The 20,072-nt window shown below is 38.2% G+C and overlaps 1 protein-coding gene across 6 annotated transcripts in view; it reads left to right on the top strand.

The window, feature by feature from the left end:
* LOC145988882 (uncharacterized) overlaps positions 1–20,072 on the top strand; it is a 273,840-nt gene that overhangs the window by 42,677 nt on the left and 211,091 nt on the right. For all 6 annotated transcript variants that reach the window (XR_014441799.1, XM_083124157.1, XM_083124155.1 and 3 more), the window contains exon 2: positions 18,301–18,422. Coding sequence is in view for 5 of the 6 variants with exons in the window: in XM_083124157.1 (XP_082980283.1) it covers positions 18,333–18,422 (90 nt within the window). In the remaining variant the exon portion in view is untranslated. The remainder of the gene's footprint in view (positions 1–18,300; positions 18,423–20,072) is intronic.

Genomic DNA, 20,072 nt, shown 5'->3' with positions numbered 1-20,072 from the left:
CTTCAACCTGGGCGAGGTCCTCTTTAACGTCTTCTATAATTTTGATGCTTGTTTGAAGTTGTAACTTGTTTGAAGTTGTTGAAAGAAGAAAGACAGATAAAGGATAAAGAAAAGAGAAGCGAGGCGAAGAAAAATAAATACAGTATATGCTCAGTGTTGGTTGTGGGTACAAAAATCCATATGCAATATGCAAAATGCATAATTATCGGAGCCCTAGTGATGATATGATGAAATTGATGAACGGACACTCACAAAGAATATCCATGCCCAGGCCGGGATTCGAACTCGGGACACCTTGCGTCGTAGCGTTGTCCGTGAACTATAATCCAATCTACCACTGTATAGATGGGTAAATTATGTGTACACAACACTTGCAGACGTAGACTTAGTCTACTGGCGCAGCCAGATTGGTGCTCGTGGGACCTGTGCCCCTACAGACAATTTGCCAAATTGCACTGCTCGGCTATGAAATTCTTACAAGACACAAAGGTAAAGGTTCTTTGTAGATTTTCGGGTGCTGAATTCCGAAATGACAGTAACTATTGTTGATTGACTCATGATCTCATGTTATGTGTGTAAACCACACTCAAGAGTATCGTTCATCCTATATCTATTTGTACAGTCGCAATGATACCGACAAATATTAAATCTTGCCTGAAATTGCTCACAAGTGGATGAACTTCATGCTAAATACATTTTTCATGCATGCAAAGTCGCTAAAAAAAATGCAATTTAAGAAGTCTGCGTTTTATAAGTGTTTCTCGTAAATTTCAACGAATTTTGTACGTTGTCGTAAATTGTTTATGCGATTTTAAGGTCTCCATATCATTATAGAAAAAAAACAGTATTTTTTTAAAAAAAAACAGCAGTCACAGTTACTACAGAGTGACAGATACTGTATTCTGTAGTATTACCCCCTAATTATTTTCCTGGTTACTTTCCTGTTAAAGTACGACACATCACGGACTGTATATACAACGGAATACTGTAAACCAGTGGCGGCGCCAAGGGAGGAACAGGGATGGCAGACCACCAAAAAATATATTAATACCTGAATTGTTTATCGCTGTAAACATTCACTTTGTTACATGAGAATTATAACTAGAATGCCAACTAAACAATTGACAACCTCTGAACAGACATCAGATAGGATATCACGCTCGAGCGTGGGAGATTCGATCGAGTATTTCCGAGCGAAAGTGGTCCAACGTAGTACTCTATTGTGCACAATCTCTCTGTTAAGTCCAGCAAGGTGGATAGATAAAAACAGATGGATCAATTATTTGTAGTGAACGCAATTGGGTTAACTAGAAATTGCTTCACGGTGGAAGTTGCCGTGATTTTCTTAAAAAAAACAACAATAAATAGCAGATCATCCAACCAGTTACGGGGTGACGCGTGGTCAGCACGACGAACCCCAGTCATTGTTTTAGATTTCCATGACCGGGTTACGCTACTCATTCGTACCTTCCCAATTTTCTCACGATGGTGGGTGACCACCGATCCCACACACTGGGCGAAATCTCAAGAGAAAAATTGTTTTCGCCTTCATTTTCTCCTTCTTATGTAAGAGAAAAGGGCCTCCCCGATGACGCAGTGGTAACTTCGTCGCCTCCTAATCAAGGGGTCCCGGGTTCGGTACCCAGTGGAGGTACATAGTGGTTCGGATCCCACTTTAAACTGTAGGTCTTCTCGATTAGCCGTGCTGTGCATAAAAGGGGACTTAAAACACCAAATCAATTAATTATAGGAAGGAGAAAATAAGAGAAAAGATGTATAATTGGAGGAAGAAAATAAAAACAAGGAATGAAAAGGAGGAAAGACAGAAAAAGAGGGAAAGAGTGGTACACGTAAGGGAGGCAAAAAGGAGTGTGAGTGAGAAAGGTAGAGGCGAGAATAAAGAAGAAGATAGACAAAACAGAAAGACAATGGAAGGAAACGGAGGTAGAAAGAATTAGCAAAGGAAAGAGATAAAGACCGTGTAACAGATAGGCTATGAAAAGAAAACGAGGAGAGACATAAAAACAATGAAATAAAGAGAGAAGATAAGTATACTGTAGCCCATTTGAGAGATATATCATCCACCCACTCATATTCCACCCAAACTGTAGATAAAGAAGCGATCTATCAAGGTTAAAGTTGGAGTAAAAGTTATGCACTGTATGGGGCAATGGATCGCTACCGTACATGAAAAGATAGGAAATTGGTGCCAGGTCCTTGATAATTCTGACAATGCGAGTCATTTTTTGAAGTGTAGATAGGCTGGTCAGGATTCTGAACCTATACAGTTTAAGTAGGATACAAACTACTGTAATATTGCTCCACTGAGGAAAGGACCTAGAACCCTTTATTGCCATGCGACGGCGCTGCAACTACGTTATCCGGGATGTCCGCTTACTTTTTCGACCAAGTAACTTTTGCTCAGTTTCTCATTTTGCAAACACTGCAAAAACCCAATGGAATTGATCTTGCAATGGCGTAGGCACCACCTGAAGCTGTAGGAACTGGTTCAACGCTGGAAATCCTGAATCTATAAACTTCAAAAGCAGCCTAAACTCGCTCAGGACATCTGCCTGCATAAGAATCCCACCAAATAATTCGATACCCTTACATGTCGCTTACAACAAGAGGAAAAAAGTATAAAAGTCTCCTATATATGTACCGAGTGGGTTAATATATTATGGTCGCGGCTTCGATTTTTTCCTTTTGCATGCAGTACAGTACAAGCTTGTCCACCTTGGAGTGTAACAGGTTCGCCCACCGACCGCCAGGGGACGCCACGGTGCGTGTGTGTCTACCCGGACACCCCGGACATAGCCTTGACATAGGTGAATCTTCGGCAATCTCACGATATGCACACAATGAGGATTTTGCATGTTTAGTGTGCCACCAGGCCGTTTTCCGATGGAACGTGTACAAATTCGAGGTTGGAAACGGTAGATAAACAAGCGATATATCAAGGTTAAAGTTGGAGTAAAGATTATGCACTGTATGGGGTAATGGATCGCTACCGTACATGGAAAGATAAGAAAGTGGTGCCAAGTCCTTGATAATTCTGACAACTTGAGCAGTTCTTGAATGTGAATCGTTACAACAGACAGTTTGCATGAGTCATGCGGTTCAATTTGTGGCAATAATATATTTGAGATATACCATACAAAACCGCTACTCTTTAGTTTTAAAATAACTACACTACTGTGTAACAATGATTTACTGTTTCGTCCTGTCCGTTATCAATCATAGACCGTTACTAAAAAGCAACTGTGAAATTTTTACTTCCTTGTGTTCATGACTTAACGTAGACTTAAAATGAAACTGTGTACAGTGGGATCGATGAGTATTACCGTGCAAATTGTCCATGACTATTTTCATTAATTTTTCTCTTACATCCTATGTGTTTTTAAGCGATGGATTTTTATGTATGCTGGTTCAGAAGTTGTCAACAGCTTGTTTTGAGTTTTCTTTTAATTCTTGAAGCTGTTATTGGGTCAAATAAAGTGCACGAACATGGTGATGGACAATTTGCAAGGTAATACTCATGGATCCCACCTCTTAACGAATAATGAAACAACAGACTACTACAACCAGATAGGTTATACTGCTAGTAACATTATAAACGCAAGGTAGAAAATAATTTGAAGTAGGATCTGGCAACAGGTCAAGTGCTGATAAAGAAAAAAAGAAGAGACGGGTGCGAAAAGTTTCATATCGCGGACTTGGATAGCAAAATAGTTATTTCTTCGCCTGTATTGTGCAGTGTGAGCTACATGATATTTCTATGTGTGTTTTAGTGCAACAAAATATTATTTTTCTGTAGCACAGACTGTTATTTCATGTGATCTTAGTAATTTTTCCCTATCCATGTTGTGTGCCAGTGTACTTTCACCATTCACCTTCTACTCGCTGTTCCGATGTGAAACAAATCCGGTTTGACTGAATATTACTTTTGTTCGTACCTAAAGTTGCTACATGCAGATTCTAAATGAAATGACCAACTCGAAAATATTACCTTAGGTAAGAAACTGCAAAGGAATTTGTTACTTATTTGGCGAATACACAAAACCGTCAGGAAATAAGCTTTTCTGAACGTGGTTAGGATTACATATTGTGGCATTTTTAATGTTTGCATAGTGCAATACGTTGCACAGATTGCCATATCAATTTTCATGCATGTGTAGAGTCGGATGGATAAGTATTACCAATCAAGTTGCCCATCCCATTTTCATTATTTGTTTCACGCAATGAGAACTTCAAGGATTGAAACAATAGTCAAACAAGCTGCTCACAACTTCTGTTCTAGCATGAAGAAAGCATTTATGCAATGGATGGTGAATGAAAGGACATCAATTGCACATCGCAAAGGAAGTGTTAAACTAATGCTTCTTTTCTTGCAGTTCACAAAATTTTTCCTATAAAAATGTACCTTGCGTATGCTCTATTCTTGAATCTCACAGACAGACATAATAATTTATATAATTTATCATACCATTTCAGTGCTGTGCACCAAATATTGTTATTGCACGAATTTCTCTCTTCATGTATTCAATTCATGTGATGTGACGAAGTTCGCTAGGAACGACAGGTTAACATGGTCAAGGATTTACACATCAATGCTTTTATGGCAGTAGAAGACGTCAGCAAACACAAGAAACAGTCCTTCTTCCTCTCATTTTACATAAACCGGCTTTCCCCCAAGATGTCATTTATTTTCCTGTTTTAATCAAATGAACTCTACAAAGTAAACGACGCCTGAATTCTAAATTGGCTTTGTAGTAGCCTCTCCCAAAAGGAATCGAGCAGTTAAAATGTCTTACTAATGTGCATTTTGTTACAGTCTTCATCCACGGCAGTGTACGTTCGAAAATCCGCTGTGGTTTCATCAGAATGTTTATCATCGCCCAGTAAAGTGCACTCGCTATCCAGTAAGATTCCCCTCTTAAGTTTTTAAAAGCCTTGTCCGTGTTGCGTAAAATTCTTGTTTGCGCAGTAGCAGAAATCGATTGCTTTTTGTGGACAGATTTCTGCTGTCACTTGTAATTATGCTATTGATACTTTTTTCTGTGCTGTAGTTCAGTGTTGCCAGTAACTGTTAATATGTTGTTGTATTCTCTTAACATCTTGGTTTTAATTGCGGAATTCAGGCCCATTGATGCGACTAAGAAATGTCCCTTTGCATATTGTAGCTGTGATCTTTTATTATTCATTCGTGATGTAATGCACAGTATGGTGCACAAATATTACCAGGCAAATTAGCCATGACGTGCATTCAATTTGATTTGCTCAGTACAAAGTTCAAGAATAAAACAAGGCACTTCTACACCAACATCAGTACAATTTACATTGTAATATTAATGTACACCGCTGTAAAGTTCCGGAAGATCTGTACATTGTTATTCTTACTCAATTGAATAATGTTAAACTGAGTGTGTGTAATTGACGAACTTACTTTACTATACACAAGGACAATTGAATTAATTTAATAACACGACATTTTAAGTTCACTGAAAGCTCTTAGAGATGCCAAGGTCAAATATGCCTGAAATACATCCACATATATTCACTTGAATCCATTTCTCCCCTACCAATGCCCATTCAATATCATTTATTGACTCGCCTTTCTGTACACGCCGTGGGCCAAAAGTACGAAAATTTCCTCGTGAGCAATATGTAACCATTCTGTAAGAGAGAGATACTGATGCGGAGGGTGAAGTGTACTGTTGGATCCATGAGTATTACCGTGCAAATTGCCCATCACCATGTTCATGCACTTTATTTGACCCAATAAGAGCTTCAAGAATTAAAAGAAAACCAAAACAAGCTGTTGACAACTTCTGCACTAGCATACATAAAAATCCACGGCTTAAAAACACATAGAATGGAAGAGAAAAATTAATGAAAATAGTCATGGACAAATTGCACGGTAGTACTCATGGATCCCACTGTAGTACAGTAAGAGTCAAATATGGTACAGTGGGATCCATGAGTATTACCGTGCAAATTGTCCATCACCATGTTCATGCACTTTATTTGACCCAATAAGAGCTTCAAGAATTAAAAGAAAACCAAAACAAGCTGTTGACAACTTCTGCACTAGCATACATAAAAATCCACGGCTTAAAAACACATAGAATGGAAGAGAAAAATTAATGAAAATAGTCATGGACAAATTGCACGGTAGTACTCATGGATCCCACTGTAGTACAGTAAGAGTCAAATATGGTACAGTGGGATCCATGAGTATTACCGTGCAAATTGTCCATCACCATGTTCATGCACTTTATTTGACCCAATAAGAGCTTCAAGAATTAAAAGAAAACTCAAAACAAGCTGTTAACAACTTCTGCACCAGCATACATAAAAATCCATGGCTTAAAAACACACAGGATGTAAGAGAACATTAATGAAAATAGTCATGGACAATTTGCACGATAATACTCATGGATCCCACTGTACGAGTCCATTGCTATTTTCATTCTGTTTTTGTTAAACATCCTGTATGTTTCTAAGGATTGTACCATTATTGGAGCAAATGGACTCTCCTTTGTTGAAACCTTTCCTCCAATCCTCGAAACCCGCACCGCATTAAAAAAAATGGAAATGAAGTGGTGATGGACAATTTGCCGCTGACTGTACAAGGGCAGAACCAGTGTCCGAAGATAAAGACTTTCAAATACGTGTGATAGAACCTTCGTATCTTGAAAGATAATGAAATTTAGTGTCTCGTCTTTATAATTTGTCATTCCTTGTCTCGACAATGCGTACAAACCTGTTGCTGCCTGACCAATATGTTTTTGATCATTGACGTCAAACCGATGTCCTTCAGTGCTAACCTTCCGAGAACTCAACACGCCCAAATATATACCTGTGCTCTACAGCATTGGGAATCGAGGTGCTCACGAACTATTGCATGTTGGAGAGCATTTTTACAGCCATGTAACTTCTCGGGGCATGGTGTTTTTGAATATAGTGTGGGCGTTAATGCTTATTAAGGAGCAGATCGCCTTCCAAATAGAATATTGCAAACCATATTAGCTGGAATGCCAAACTATCCACACTCACGTGATTGTCGTCGATCCTGTTAAAAGAGGCGTTCGTTGAAACTATCAACCTGCTCTTAGGTCTCGTAATGACAAAAGCTTTCTTTGTGAAGATTTCCTATCCTTTATAAAGAATGTATTAAGACTAACGTAGTACTGACGTCATTGCTAGAGTGATTACACAGCCTTGCATTTGGGGGGGTGGGGTGGAATTCGGATGGTTTCAAGTCAATATGTGATTCTAGAAGTATCTTGAGTGCTGATCACGGAAATGACATCCATTTTTTCCCATCACGTTAGGATTTTTCACAATTTCACAATCAAAATTCTCATATTTGCCATTACATTACATCTATTACACAACGCAAGAAAATAAATTGAAGCAAGGGAAATTTCGGTTGTTTACAAACCAATAGGTAATTCTGGAAATATTTTGAGTGCTGATGACGCATGACATCCATTTTACTCCATAACGTCAGGATATTCTACAATTTAATTATCATATTCACCATTCCATTACACATATTACAGAACGCAACAAAATACATTTAAACAAGGACAATTTCGGTTATTTACAAACCAATAGGTAATTCTGGAAGTACTTTGAATGCTGATCACTAGAGCCCGGAAGTTCAGGCATTTATTTTCGTTAAAATAGGCAGGCAAAAAGGCATTTATAATGTGGTAAATAGGCACTAAAAATAAAAAAGGCAAAATAAACCGAAAAAAGGCACATTTAGAAGTCGCTTACTTTTATCTATAATTTCTGGCAAAATGTTAAAATCTAAATTGGGAAGAACATTTCAATTCTCTCCGTCTTGATTGCACATAACTACAAGGTGCTTTTTAAGTTCTAAACATTCATTGATAGTCGTCTGTCAGAGAGAATGTTTTTCATAATAGAAAATGATCTTTCTACTTCGACAGAAGTTATTGGAGCATACATATAACAAGCTAATGTAGCTGGACTCATTTTGGTAACAGCCTTTTCACCTTTTAGAATATCACAAATTGTTTTCAATTGTTTCAAGTCCTCATTTGCACTCACTACCCGTTAGCACTTTTCCGCAACAGCTCACCCCTTTTCTCCTGGCACTTCCATCATCTGCTGCATAGATTCCTCGAAGATTTTCATGGATGCTATAATTGTAATTGTCTCTGGCAATGCACCATAATGTGCAAAAGTAAACTTGAATAGCACAGAAGTTTTTTCACTTCACGAATTGAAGCCGCTTCATTTTCTAGAAGAGCATCGATCACCTCACTGATTTTTTGAAGGTTGTTAGCATAATATATAGCTGCTGATATCCAGGTTCCCTATCTCGTTAAGACTGGTTGCTGAGGTAAACTAAGCTCAATCGCAACTTCCTGAAATTTTCGGGTTCGAGAGGGAGATTTCAGAAATATTTTCTTTGTGTTCGAAATCAACCTGTCCACTTCAGCAGTCAATCATGCACAAGAAATGTTAACCGAAAGGGAATATCCTGACTCAGCATGAAATACTTTTTTCCCACACTTTTCTCCTTCAGCAATGTTGAAACATGCGTGAGTTCAATATTACTTAAATAAGGCGAAAATTATTCACATAATAAACGGAAGAAAAATAAATGCCAACAACGTTTTTTGGGAGAAAAATAATTTATATACACATTTTTTTTTAAAAAAAAATGTCAAATTTCATTGAAAAAGGCAAAAAAAGGCATTATAATTAAAAATAGGCAGTGGGGTCCCAAATAGGCAAAATAGGCAAAATGAAAAGGCTTCCAAAACATTCGAACCAACATAAGAAACGTATATCCGGAAAATTTTTATCAATATATGCAGTAGATAAAAAGAGGCATTTTGCCAAACTTCCGGGCTCTACTGATCACGCACATGATATCGATTTTTCCCTAGATCAGGATTTTTCCCCACGTCATTAAGTTCAATCAACCCACCATATTATATCATGGAGTTTTGGACATTTGTGGCAGGAAATTTTTATGAGCGATTTCGAAAATGGAACTTACGTAATCAAAGTTTACAATATTCATGTCAATGTATCTTGTAAAGATAGAAAGTGGATTAAATGCTTACTATCCTATGTGCATTTACAGTTCAACGTTGGAGGATTTGTATTGTAAGAAACCAATCTTTTACCACCATCTAAACAGAGCCATCTATTGGGGGAAACATTGAAACTACAATTAATATATTGCCGTTTTCTGGAAAAAAAACTAGACGTGATGGGTAAAAGTGGATTTCATTTTTGTTATCAGCATGCTCAAATTATTCAGAGACAACAATCATCTACGAGTCAACCAAACCCATGCAGGCTGGTGTTATGATTACGATGCATGAGGGCCTCCCCAATCGCGCAGTTTTATTGTCGTCGTCTTGTAATCAAGGGGTCCCGAGTTCGATTCCCGATGGAGGCACATAGTGGTTCGCATCCCACTTACACTGTAGGTCCAGTCCCAATTAGCCTTACTCTGCATAAAGTGGACTTAAAACAAGAACTCAACCAACCAATCAATCAATAGTGTGGAAATTATTATTGTTTTTAATTGCATTAAGGCTTAGATGTTTGTAAATGCATATAATTTGTACATTTGACCAATAAAAGTTCCTGTCATCTGCAGCCCATGCTTCAGACAAATGAAGTCAAAATTTGCTACATTTTTAAAGCGCCATACACGTAACGCACTTTTGTTGATGCTTTTCATTTTGTGTGTAAAATGTCACACGTAAAGCTGGAATGGCCCAAGAACATTTTCTGGGTGTTGGGTTTCTTGACTTAACATATTGCTAGGGAAATATATAATTTTTAAATAACATAATATCTACCAAAACTGTGATCTGAGCAGAAAATATTTAGGAATCTTTCCCAAATGCATCTCACCGTGTAGCAGTAGCATTGCACGCAAACTTAAATGACAAAATCGAGCGCTTTTGTCGGTTAAAACATTCAGCGCGGTACAGTGAGATCCATGAGTATTACGTTGCAAATTCTCAATCACCATGTTCGTGCACTTTATTTGACCCAATAAGAACTTCAGGAATTAAAAGAAAACTCAAAACAAGCTGTTGGCAACTTCTGTACCAGCAAACATAATAATCCATCGCTTAAAAAAACATAGGATGTAAGAGAAAAAATAATGAAAATAGTCATGGGCAATTTGCCGAGCAATACTTTGGATCCCACTGTACAGGCAACAGTTGTTTGCAAATGTTGATTCCGAACAGAAGTTTTCCCCCCTCCCACAGCAAAGGTTTCCAATCCATCTCATTATTCAATTGACCCAAAGGCCAAGCAGGCTCCATTAGCTTTCACTCCAGTCTTATCAAGCCACCAGAGTGCGTTGAGAGTTTGGAACAACAAAAGAACTCTCTACGTCACCAATCTCCAGCTCTCCAATATCTCCCCATAAGGAATTCTGTCGGCTGCTAACTCCCCCCTCCCCTACACGTTCTTGACACCAAGCCACATGCCGGTCTGCCTCCTGGCGCTAGAAATATGTACGACTGACTCATCGCCTGCTCGCCGCATATTTCTCCAACCTGTTGCCGGGGTAACCAACAGTGTCACTCTTAGAATAGGGGCGTTCCCAGGAAACTTTTCGGTCGGCGGAGTCGTGACAAAGTATTTTAATAAGTTCGCTATATATGAAGCAAGAAGCACCAGCTTTGCGATACAAACGTTGCTAATTTTTGGTTCTATATTATAAGCATTATTGTTTCAATAGTATTTTTGGAGAGGGGCCTCCCCGATGACGTAGTGGTAATGTTGTAGTCTTGTCATCAAGGAGTCCCGGGTTCGATACCCGATGGAGGCACATTGGACAGTGGGTCCAGTCCCGATTAGCCAATATGTGCATAAAGTGGACTTAAAACAACAATTCAAAATTCAACAATAGAACAGTATTGTTCTTCATGAACAAGTTTATTTGGAAAACTTATTCAATTTTTATTTTGTCACAAATGTCACTATTATATTGGTATGGGAGGGGGTAGAATCCCTTCCACACCTTGTGCATGGACGTCCTCAGGATTTTTTGCAGGAATGGGGTCAAAGGAGGCATATTTTCGCCCATAATAGTTATTCCCCTTTCATAAAACACTGCTTCGGTCTGAAATTATCATGTTCCTTCAACGCCCTTATAATAATTAACAAATTACTGTGACTGAAATGAAATTATGTGTGAAATATATAATTTTTAGGTGGATATTAATTTTACAGAGGGGCTGTGGCCCCTTGCCCCTCTTTGGACGTCCATGAGTGTGTGTGTGTATTGGCTGATTAGCGAAACGAACCGGATATCCTACGTTCAATCTCCGTGTAAACATTAATGTTTCTTTTGCGGAAGGGGGGGGGGGATATTCGCGGAATGTTATTTATTTACGTCGTCTGGAAATGGATTCAACCTGTAAATGATTCATATATATCTACGGTCTAATTGTTACATATTGTAGTTTTTATATACAACCCAGAAGTGTCCGTGACTGAACCCCGCTTGACAATAAATAGTAACTAATGTATTTGTTGTTGTTGCCTAAGAAAGAGTAATGTATTAATAAATGTAATGATTTTACGTATAGGACAGGGAAATCTATACCGTTGACAGGGGCGTCATCAGTGTTATGAAGCTAAATTTTACTTGGCTCGAGGAAATTCGGCAGAATTTTATGTGAAAAGAGAAAAGTCATGAATAGAGCCCGGAAGTTCAGACATTTATTTTCGTTAAAATAGGCAGGCAAAAAGGCATTTATAATGTGGAAAATAGGCACTAAAAATGAAAAAAAAAGGCAAATAAACCGAAAAAAGGCACATTTGGAAGTCGCTTACTTTTATCCATAATTTCTAGCAAAATGTAAAAATCTAAATTGGGAAGAGCATTTCAATTTTTTCCGTCTTGATTGCACATAACTACAAGGTGCTTTTTAAGTTCTCAACATTCATTGCTAGTCGTCTGTCAGAGAGAATGTTTTTCATAATAGAAAATGATCTTTCACGAATTGAAGCCGCTTCATTTTCTGGAAGAGCATCGATCACCTCACTGATTTTTTGAAGGTTGTTAGCATAATATATAGCTGCCCATCTCGTCAAGACTGGTTGTGGAGGTAAACTAAGCTCAATCGCAACTTCCTGAAATTTTCGGGTTTGAGAGGGAGATTTCAGAAATATCTTCTTTGTGTTCGAAATCAACCTGTCCACTTCAGCAGTCAATCATGCACAAGAAATGTTAACCGAAAGGCAATATCCTAGCTCAGAATGAAATACTTTTTTCTCACACTTTTCTCCTTCAGCAATGTTGAAACATGCGTGAGTTCAATATTACTTAAATAAGGCGAAAATTATTCACATAATAAACGGAAGAAAAATAAATGCCAACAACGTTTTTTGGGAGAAAAATAATTTATATACACATTTTTTTAAAAAAATTGTCATATTTCGTTGAAAAAGGCAAAAAAAGGCATTATAATTAAAAATAGGCAGTGGGGTCCCAAATAGGCAAAATAGGCAAAATGAAAAGGCTTCCAAAACATTCGAAACAACATAAGAAACGTATATCCAGAAAAATTTTATCAATATATGCAGTAGATAAAAAAAGGCATTTTGCCAAACTTCCGGGCTCTAGTCATGAACATCAAAAGTTTAAGGAAATTTGAACATATCCTGTTCACATTAAATTTAATCACGATTTACTGAGACGTAATAATAAATAGACAATCGTCAGAAGCAGGCCTAAGATTCGGTTTAGATGAAAGCATTATCCTTGGCATTTTTCTTAACTTTCCTGCTACTTTTTTTAAAATTATTATTTTAAGTCCACTTTATGCACCGAAAGGCTAATCGGGACTGGACCTACAGTTTAAAGGGTCCAGTTTAAAGTGGGATCCAAACCACTGTGCCATGTGCCTCCATCGGGTATCGAACCCGGGACACCTTGAATACAAACTTTTCTGCTACGATCAAATTCCACCGTCTGAAGTAAGGAATTTTTCAAGCATTTTGATGCCATAGCGTTTTTCACAGATGGAATTGGTCTTAATTGGGCCTAAGAGAAAATGAATGACAGTAATGATACAAATTTTCCTGCTATAGAGTGGGATGCACAAATAATACCAGATAAATCGTCCATTGCCATTTTGTTTTACGCAGTGCGAGGTTTAAGATCTGAAACAAAACACCAGCAAAGACGCTGACACAATTTCATTCCTTTAAGTTTAAATCATGATCGATGCAAGTGAAAACTCAATGTGGTGGAAAATTTGCCTGGTAATACGTATGCATTCCACTGTAATTCCGTATGTATAGATCCTTAACAAAATAGCATTCCCATGTTAAGCCACCCTGATCTGTTTTAGTGAGTTCAAGTTGACAAGTCTGGTACAAAATATTAAGAATTTCTAGTCTCGTGCTAAGTGCTAACAATGGTCTCAATAAATTTTGTAAACTGTCATTAAATAAGGCAACATATCAGTAAACAAGACGTAGAACAAAATGTAAAGCGAAAGTGAATTGTTTGTGCACGTTCGGTAAACATGTCAGTCTTCCTGTAAAGAGTTTCGTAACGAACGAGCAAAGGAAATTGGGCGGTGTCTGCACCAGTCTTTTTTCTTCCTTCTTCGCAGAAGCTAACTTTGTTATCAAACAACTAGATGGCGCAGTGGCCGTGGAATCGTAGAAACCAGCATTTAACGTGTCACTCGAGGGTGAAAACATTGCCTAAACCTTTCCACCTTTTAAACAAATATATCTTTCGTCGAAGCAGCATTTAAAAAACGGAGAGGAGAAAAAATTGCCAGCATTACGTGGAAGGCGTTCGGACATGTTTCATGCAAAGAGCTCGTCGTGAATGCTAAGCCCAGTTATGGTAGGTTGTTCTGCCCACAAACTCGCCGTCTGGATTCGCTGAATCTTGTCAATGTAAACTCCTCGCTGCAATGCTTATCTCACTACCTCTTTGACCAAAAATGTACTGGAAAACTCTCCCAAATGAACGTTGATGCATTTCGTAATGCAATGAATGTGACCTGCAGTCATTCATTCTTACGTTGGTGTACCGTGCAGGAAGCGAATGAGTGATGACGTCATTGTAATTTATTGCTCATATTTGAGGTAACTTATAGCAAAATTCCCTGCAACGTCCTTGTGTTCTTCACGCAATGGTGATCTGTTGTACAGTAACGGGCACTTCTGAGTTTTATAACAATCCCATTAATGGAATAGTTACAACCAGTGATGTGCGTCTACGCGTAAACAGTAAACAACGATAGTCTACATTCTACACGTAGACTATTTTATTAATGTAGATGACGTAAGGTGATAACTTAGCAAAGGGCGCCGTGGAAGTAAAACAAAATTACCCTGCGTATCAGTTGCTGATGTGTGAGGAGAACTTTTCATGCTCTTTCTTCCAAATTCGAACAATCTCTCACCTAGGAAGAAACCTAATATAGGAAATATTCTAGTGTTTTATGGGAAAAAGACCACTCTTGCCTCACGATTGCCATCTGTTGTTATTTCTTGCATACTATTTATCTTCTTCCATAGTTGATAATAGAAGAGAAGAGAAATTTTGTTGTAAATATGATTCTTTTCATTTCGTTAGGAACCAATATATTTGAAAATGTAACTTTGATTTCATGAAACCCTTAAAAATGCACTTTAGATTGTCTACGTAGTTTATGCAAACTACAACCCAATGTAATGTACGCGTAGACTACGTGTAGATAACGCATGTAGACTATAAGTTTACGTCTAAGCCCGACCCTGTGGCCGAGTGGTGTCGACCTCCGTGGCGGAGTGGTTAGCACAGCGCGCTGCAACGCCAGAGGTTCCGGGTTCGAGTCCCGGGTAAGGCATGGGTATTTGTGTTTGTCCAAAAACGTGAAAAACTGAGAATACTGTAAAAATTTAAAGTGTAAAAGTTGAAAAAGTGTGAATGACGAGGGATACCACCGCGTAGGGGTATTCCTTTAATAAAAAAAAATAAAAAAAAGTGGTTAGCACATCGCGCTGCGACGCCAAGGGTCCCGGGTTCGAATCCCGGTCGGGCTTGGTTGTTTGTGAATGTCCATTCATCAATTTCATCATTTCATCACTCATCCCCATCTTCGCAAATTAGCCAAGAGGCACAAAACGCGAAGTAAAATAAACTAAATCATATCAAAAGTTTACGTCTACATGCGTTGTCTACACGGGTAGATTACATTGGGTTGTAGTTTACATAGAGTACGTAGACAATCGAAAGTGCATTAAAATTAATTTTCAAGGTTTTCATGAAAGGAAAGTGACATTTTCAACTATATTGGTTCCTAACGAAATCATCAAAATTTCTCGTTTCTTCTATTATGAACTATGGAAGAAGATAAATAGTATGCAAAAAACAACTACAGATGGCAGTCGTGAGCCAAGAGTGGTCTTTTCCCATAAAACACTAGAATATTTCCTATATTAGGTTTCTTCCTAGGTGAGAAATTGTTCGAATTTGGAGGAAAGAGTATGGAAAGTTATTCTTACACATCAGCAACTGATACGCAGTATAATTTTCTTTTAATTCCACGGCGCCCTTGGCTAAGTTATCACCTTTCGACATGTTGTTTACATAGATTACGTAATCTACGTGTATAAAATAGTCTACGTGTAGAATGTAGACTATCGTTGTTTACGAGTAGATGCACATCACTGGTTACAACCCAGAAGTGTCCGTGACTCTCTATACCCTAAGAGCTGATCAGTTGAACGAGACGAGCGCACTTGCTGCCTGCGATTAATTTCATGTACTCCTTCACCTTTTGCACAGTGTTTTCATTCTGCATTTTCGACTGGAATAATTTCATCCTCAATTGTAGACAGACCTCTTTCCTCATGGGAAGTCATCTGCAAATTGCGCTTGTTTCAAGCTTTCAACGTGGCCATCGTATGGCGCTCCAAGCGCTTGATAAGCAACAGGCCTCCTGGTTTGAAGTTTTCTACGTGTTGAAGCATCTTCTGACTATTCTTTATTGTTGCAGTCGCCCTCCGTGGCGGAGTTGTTGGCACTTCGACGCCAGGGGTCCCGGATTCGAATTCCGGCCTAGGCATGGGTGTTCTTTATGAATGTCCCTTCAGGAATTTCATCATTACTCGCCCTCATCTTCGCAAATAGCCACAAGTGGCAGAAAATGGAAGTAAAATAAACCAAATCAATCAGTCTTATTAGTGCTGTAAAGTGTTGTAAAGTCCATAATGAGCAAAGGAAAAACGAACATGTGCTTGGAAAATAAATCACTATTACGCTTTTTGATATTATGAAGTCATCATCTCAGTTTCAAGGTGACAGACATTTGCTTTGTACTACATTCCTCGTGTGTCGAATGATACATTTCTAATTTGGGTGTCGTGGTGTGTAAGTAATCACACATGCCCATGTGTGGATTGCAGGAGGCGGGGTGTCTAATTTACACACAAATGAAACAATTTCACCCGGGGCCGAAATCGTGAGCGTGTGTGTGGAAACACCCAGTGCAAATGGAAACGTGATTTGTTTAAAGGGGTTTTAACGGTTTTGTCGCCTTTGAAAATTAGTTATTTATTTGCCCTGCAAGTTCCTGTGAATATTTAGTGGAAGCTTAAATTCACTACGACGTTTTATGAATGGAAACTTCGAAGAAGAAAAAATGTATAGTTTTGCCACTGCCGTGCCCGGGAATTTCTTAAGGCGGGAAGAGGGATTGGGGAGGGGGTAAAACCATATGAAGAGAGATCTTTTCCTGCATTTTATGTTCTTTATAATATTGGAATTTTAGGCCTAAGGGCCTCCTCCATGGATACGTCACTGGGTTGAGCTCCAGAATGGACGAAATATTTTCTTAAAAGTCTTTACTTTAGTGAATATATGATTCTTTCTCTGCCACACCCTCTCTCTCCCCCGTTCACTTTATTTCCCCCTTTCTATATATTTCATTCTTCATGCTTACCACTCCCCCTTAACTCCCTTCCCTAATGTTCTGATTCTTTTCTGACCAGCACCTTTTCTTTCTCCTTTCTCTATTTTCCCTTTTCATCTTTTCCCTGTTATCCTTTTTGTCAAGTACCTTTTTTGTTCTATTTCCCCCCACATTCTTTCCTTCTTTCCTCCTTTTTATATTTTATTTTTCCTGTTCACTTCCCCATTATTTTCTATCTTTCCCAATTCCTGGTTTTTTTCCCGTTTCCTTTTTTACGCAGTACCTCTTCTTTCTTCTATATCCTTCACATTATTTTCCTATTTTCCCGCCATTTTTGGTTCCCTATATTCTAAGTTAACTACATTTCCTTTCACCCATTGCTTTTCCTTCGTTCTCTCTCTCTTTTTCTTTTAGGCTCTCATTTTCTCTCTTTGTGTGAACAGTTCTCATGTATGCTGTTTGGATTGGCAATAGAGCAGCTAGAATTATTTCATGGTGTGCTAGAGCTCTCCATTCACTCGTTTGTAAGGGTGTGTTGAGGGAGTGGAGACATATACAAGAAAATCCCTCATCCACTTTATTATTGTATTTTCATTAAAAAAAAACTTGAAGAAGTTTGCAACACCTATAATAGTCACTTCATTCCAAAACAAATTTAGATGTTTTTTTATGGAACCAATAATTAAATTAACATCAACATTTGTGTAATATATGTGTATGTGAGTGTGCATGTATATACTTATGTTTCGGAATCGCTATCGCAGTTCCCACGTTCGAATGCCGGTCTGGGCATGTGAGTGTTCATTAATTTTGTTCAATCGTCACTCATTCTTGTCGCGATTAGCCAAATGGGGCAGAAAAGTGACACTAAATGACAAAAATATAAATAGAGGCGTGTCTGTGTTTCATTTATTTGTTTACAGTATTTTTCTCTGGGAAGAAAGTTGTCGGTACGCGTCAACTTCATTTGTTCTTGTGTTCATCATAAGAACGTGTTGAATGTTCATAAATAATCATGTATAAAAATGTAAAAATAGAAAGAAATATTCAATATCATGAAACCCAAAGATACATCTATACGAAAACGACCATAGTCGAAAACTGCACTACTCAATAGTTAATGCTAATGTTTGGAATCCCAACAAAAAGTTTAAATTCATAAAACTATCCATGAAATACGACTCTATAATTAAAATGATATCAATTCTGTTATATGTGACGAGCTATTATATGTGACGAGCTAACATATTATATGTATTTTGAAATCTACATTTTTTTATATTTTCAAAGCATGTCGCTACCTGAACTTTGTACAATATTTAATCGAACTTTGTGGTGGATTTTACAGGTGGAGACATCTTGGGGCCTGGGCAGTAAACAATGGCGACGGACGTACATCAACAGCAAAATGTCCCAGGGGACGGTGCTGACGTAACGCTCATCAATGATGAGGACCTCTTGCGGAGAATGGTAAAAACAAATATTTATATTTTCCCTCTTGTAACTAGATTGAGGCTGTGCACTAATAGCAAGCTGAATACGCATGCAAATATGCCGTAAAGTCTGTAGAATATGCCAAATGAATATGGTCAATTACTAAAACAATTCTATTTCTGTCCTACAGAATACAATGAAAGAGGAAAACTAGTGCACAAACATGGCATAAGTAAAGTTATGCTGAAAATATTGTGTAAGAAAAGCTAGTTACAATAATTCATATTTGATTATTCAACTATCTATTATGTAGGCCTATATGTGGATGCACTAACTTGTAGGCTGACAAAGTTCTTGACCAGGAGCTTATTTCACTGCCTCTGCGATGACGTAGTGGTAACGTTGTTGTCTTGCAATCAAGGTGTCCAGCCTGGTGAAAGCACTTTCGCACAGCGGTTCGGATCCAACTTAGATCTAGTCCCGATAAGTCTATCTGAACATAAAGGGCATTTGCAAACAAACTTTCCCCCCAATGTTGTTGGAAACAGAATGGAATTCATAAAATGATCGAAAATGTCATAGCTTTAAATGGAAGGCAGATATTGTCAGGTTTGTCACGTGTGTTGTCAACAATTTCACTCATGACTTTTGAAATCACGAAACTTCACAGGTTTACTTTCGGAAATCTAGTATTAATTTCTATATTACAAATTTAACAAGTATGGGTGTGGGTGAAAGTTTATCATTGTTGGGTCTTGTGTTATTTCGCACTCTGAATATAGGTGATATCTAGTGACAACAGCTCTAACTTCTAGAAACCCAACTGAAAATGAAATCATGAGAGAACGGAAACTCTAAATGAGTTTTGTAATAATCGACATTCCAGAGAAATCAAGGCACAGACTGAAGTTCAAGAGCTTCAATATATTCGTATGAAAGTGGCACGTTTTATTTCATAATTCTCGAAACATCCTCCATTTTGACCTGGCTTGTCACCTCATTAATGTAACTGTTTGATGCAATTCAGAGTTGCTTGAGTAATCACATTAATTACATTATCTCATCTATTCGTCTAAGAAACGCCTGCAAAGGGGAGACATAAAGAGGTCACACAATCTGCCGTATCGCAAATCACAGAAGGTTAATCCAATCCTTCGTCGTACTTCCACCACCCACGTAATGGGTGTGTTCAGTTTTAGGATGATTAATTGCATGACGAGAGCTTCTTTGCTCTTTTCTTAATGTCCCACGAGCTGCCAGGGGAAGGGATAATACGCAGAGAAGTGGGCACATCGTTATTAATAGCAGAGCCCAGTTGTAATGGCGTTAGGTTTTACGCTTCGTTGAAGACAAAAGACTGTCTGCCTCCTTCTGCCGGGCAAGGTTGAGTTTGAAAGCGTTGCTAAAACACAACGTCGCCTAATTTGCATTGTAATTGCGTTTCAGATGTGATAAGGAGCTAAGCAAATCTGCTACCAGAGACGCTAATGCGATTCAGATTGATGGAGTCCTTACTAATGTTTGTTCCTCATTCTTGGTAGAATTGACTTCCTCAGCCAAACATTCTGTCTTGAACTGTCCGTGCATGGTTCAGTAAAGATTTAAACAGAACGTTCGAAGACCCGTTAAATACATGCAAATCAAGTCAATCGAAGAAACATGACAACAGAAACATTTAAAAGCAAA

The sequence above is a fragment of the Lepisma saccharinum genome, chromosome 6 (assembly GCF_977018435.1).
Source record: "Lepisma saccharinum chromosome 6, izLepSacc3.1, whole genome shotgun sequence".
Classification (NCBI taxonomy): Eukaryota; Metazoa; Arthropoda; class Insecta; order Zygentoma; family Lepismatidae; genus Lepisma; species Lepisma saccharinum.
Note: the sequence above shows the minus strand (reverse complement) of the source record. Positions and strands in the feature narration are given on the sequence as shown.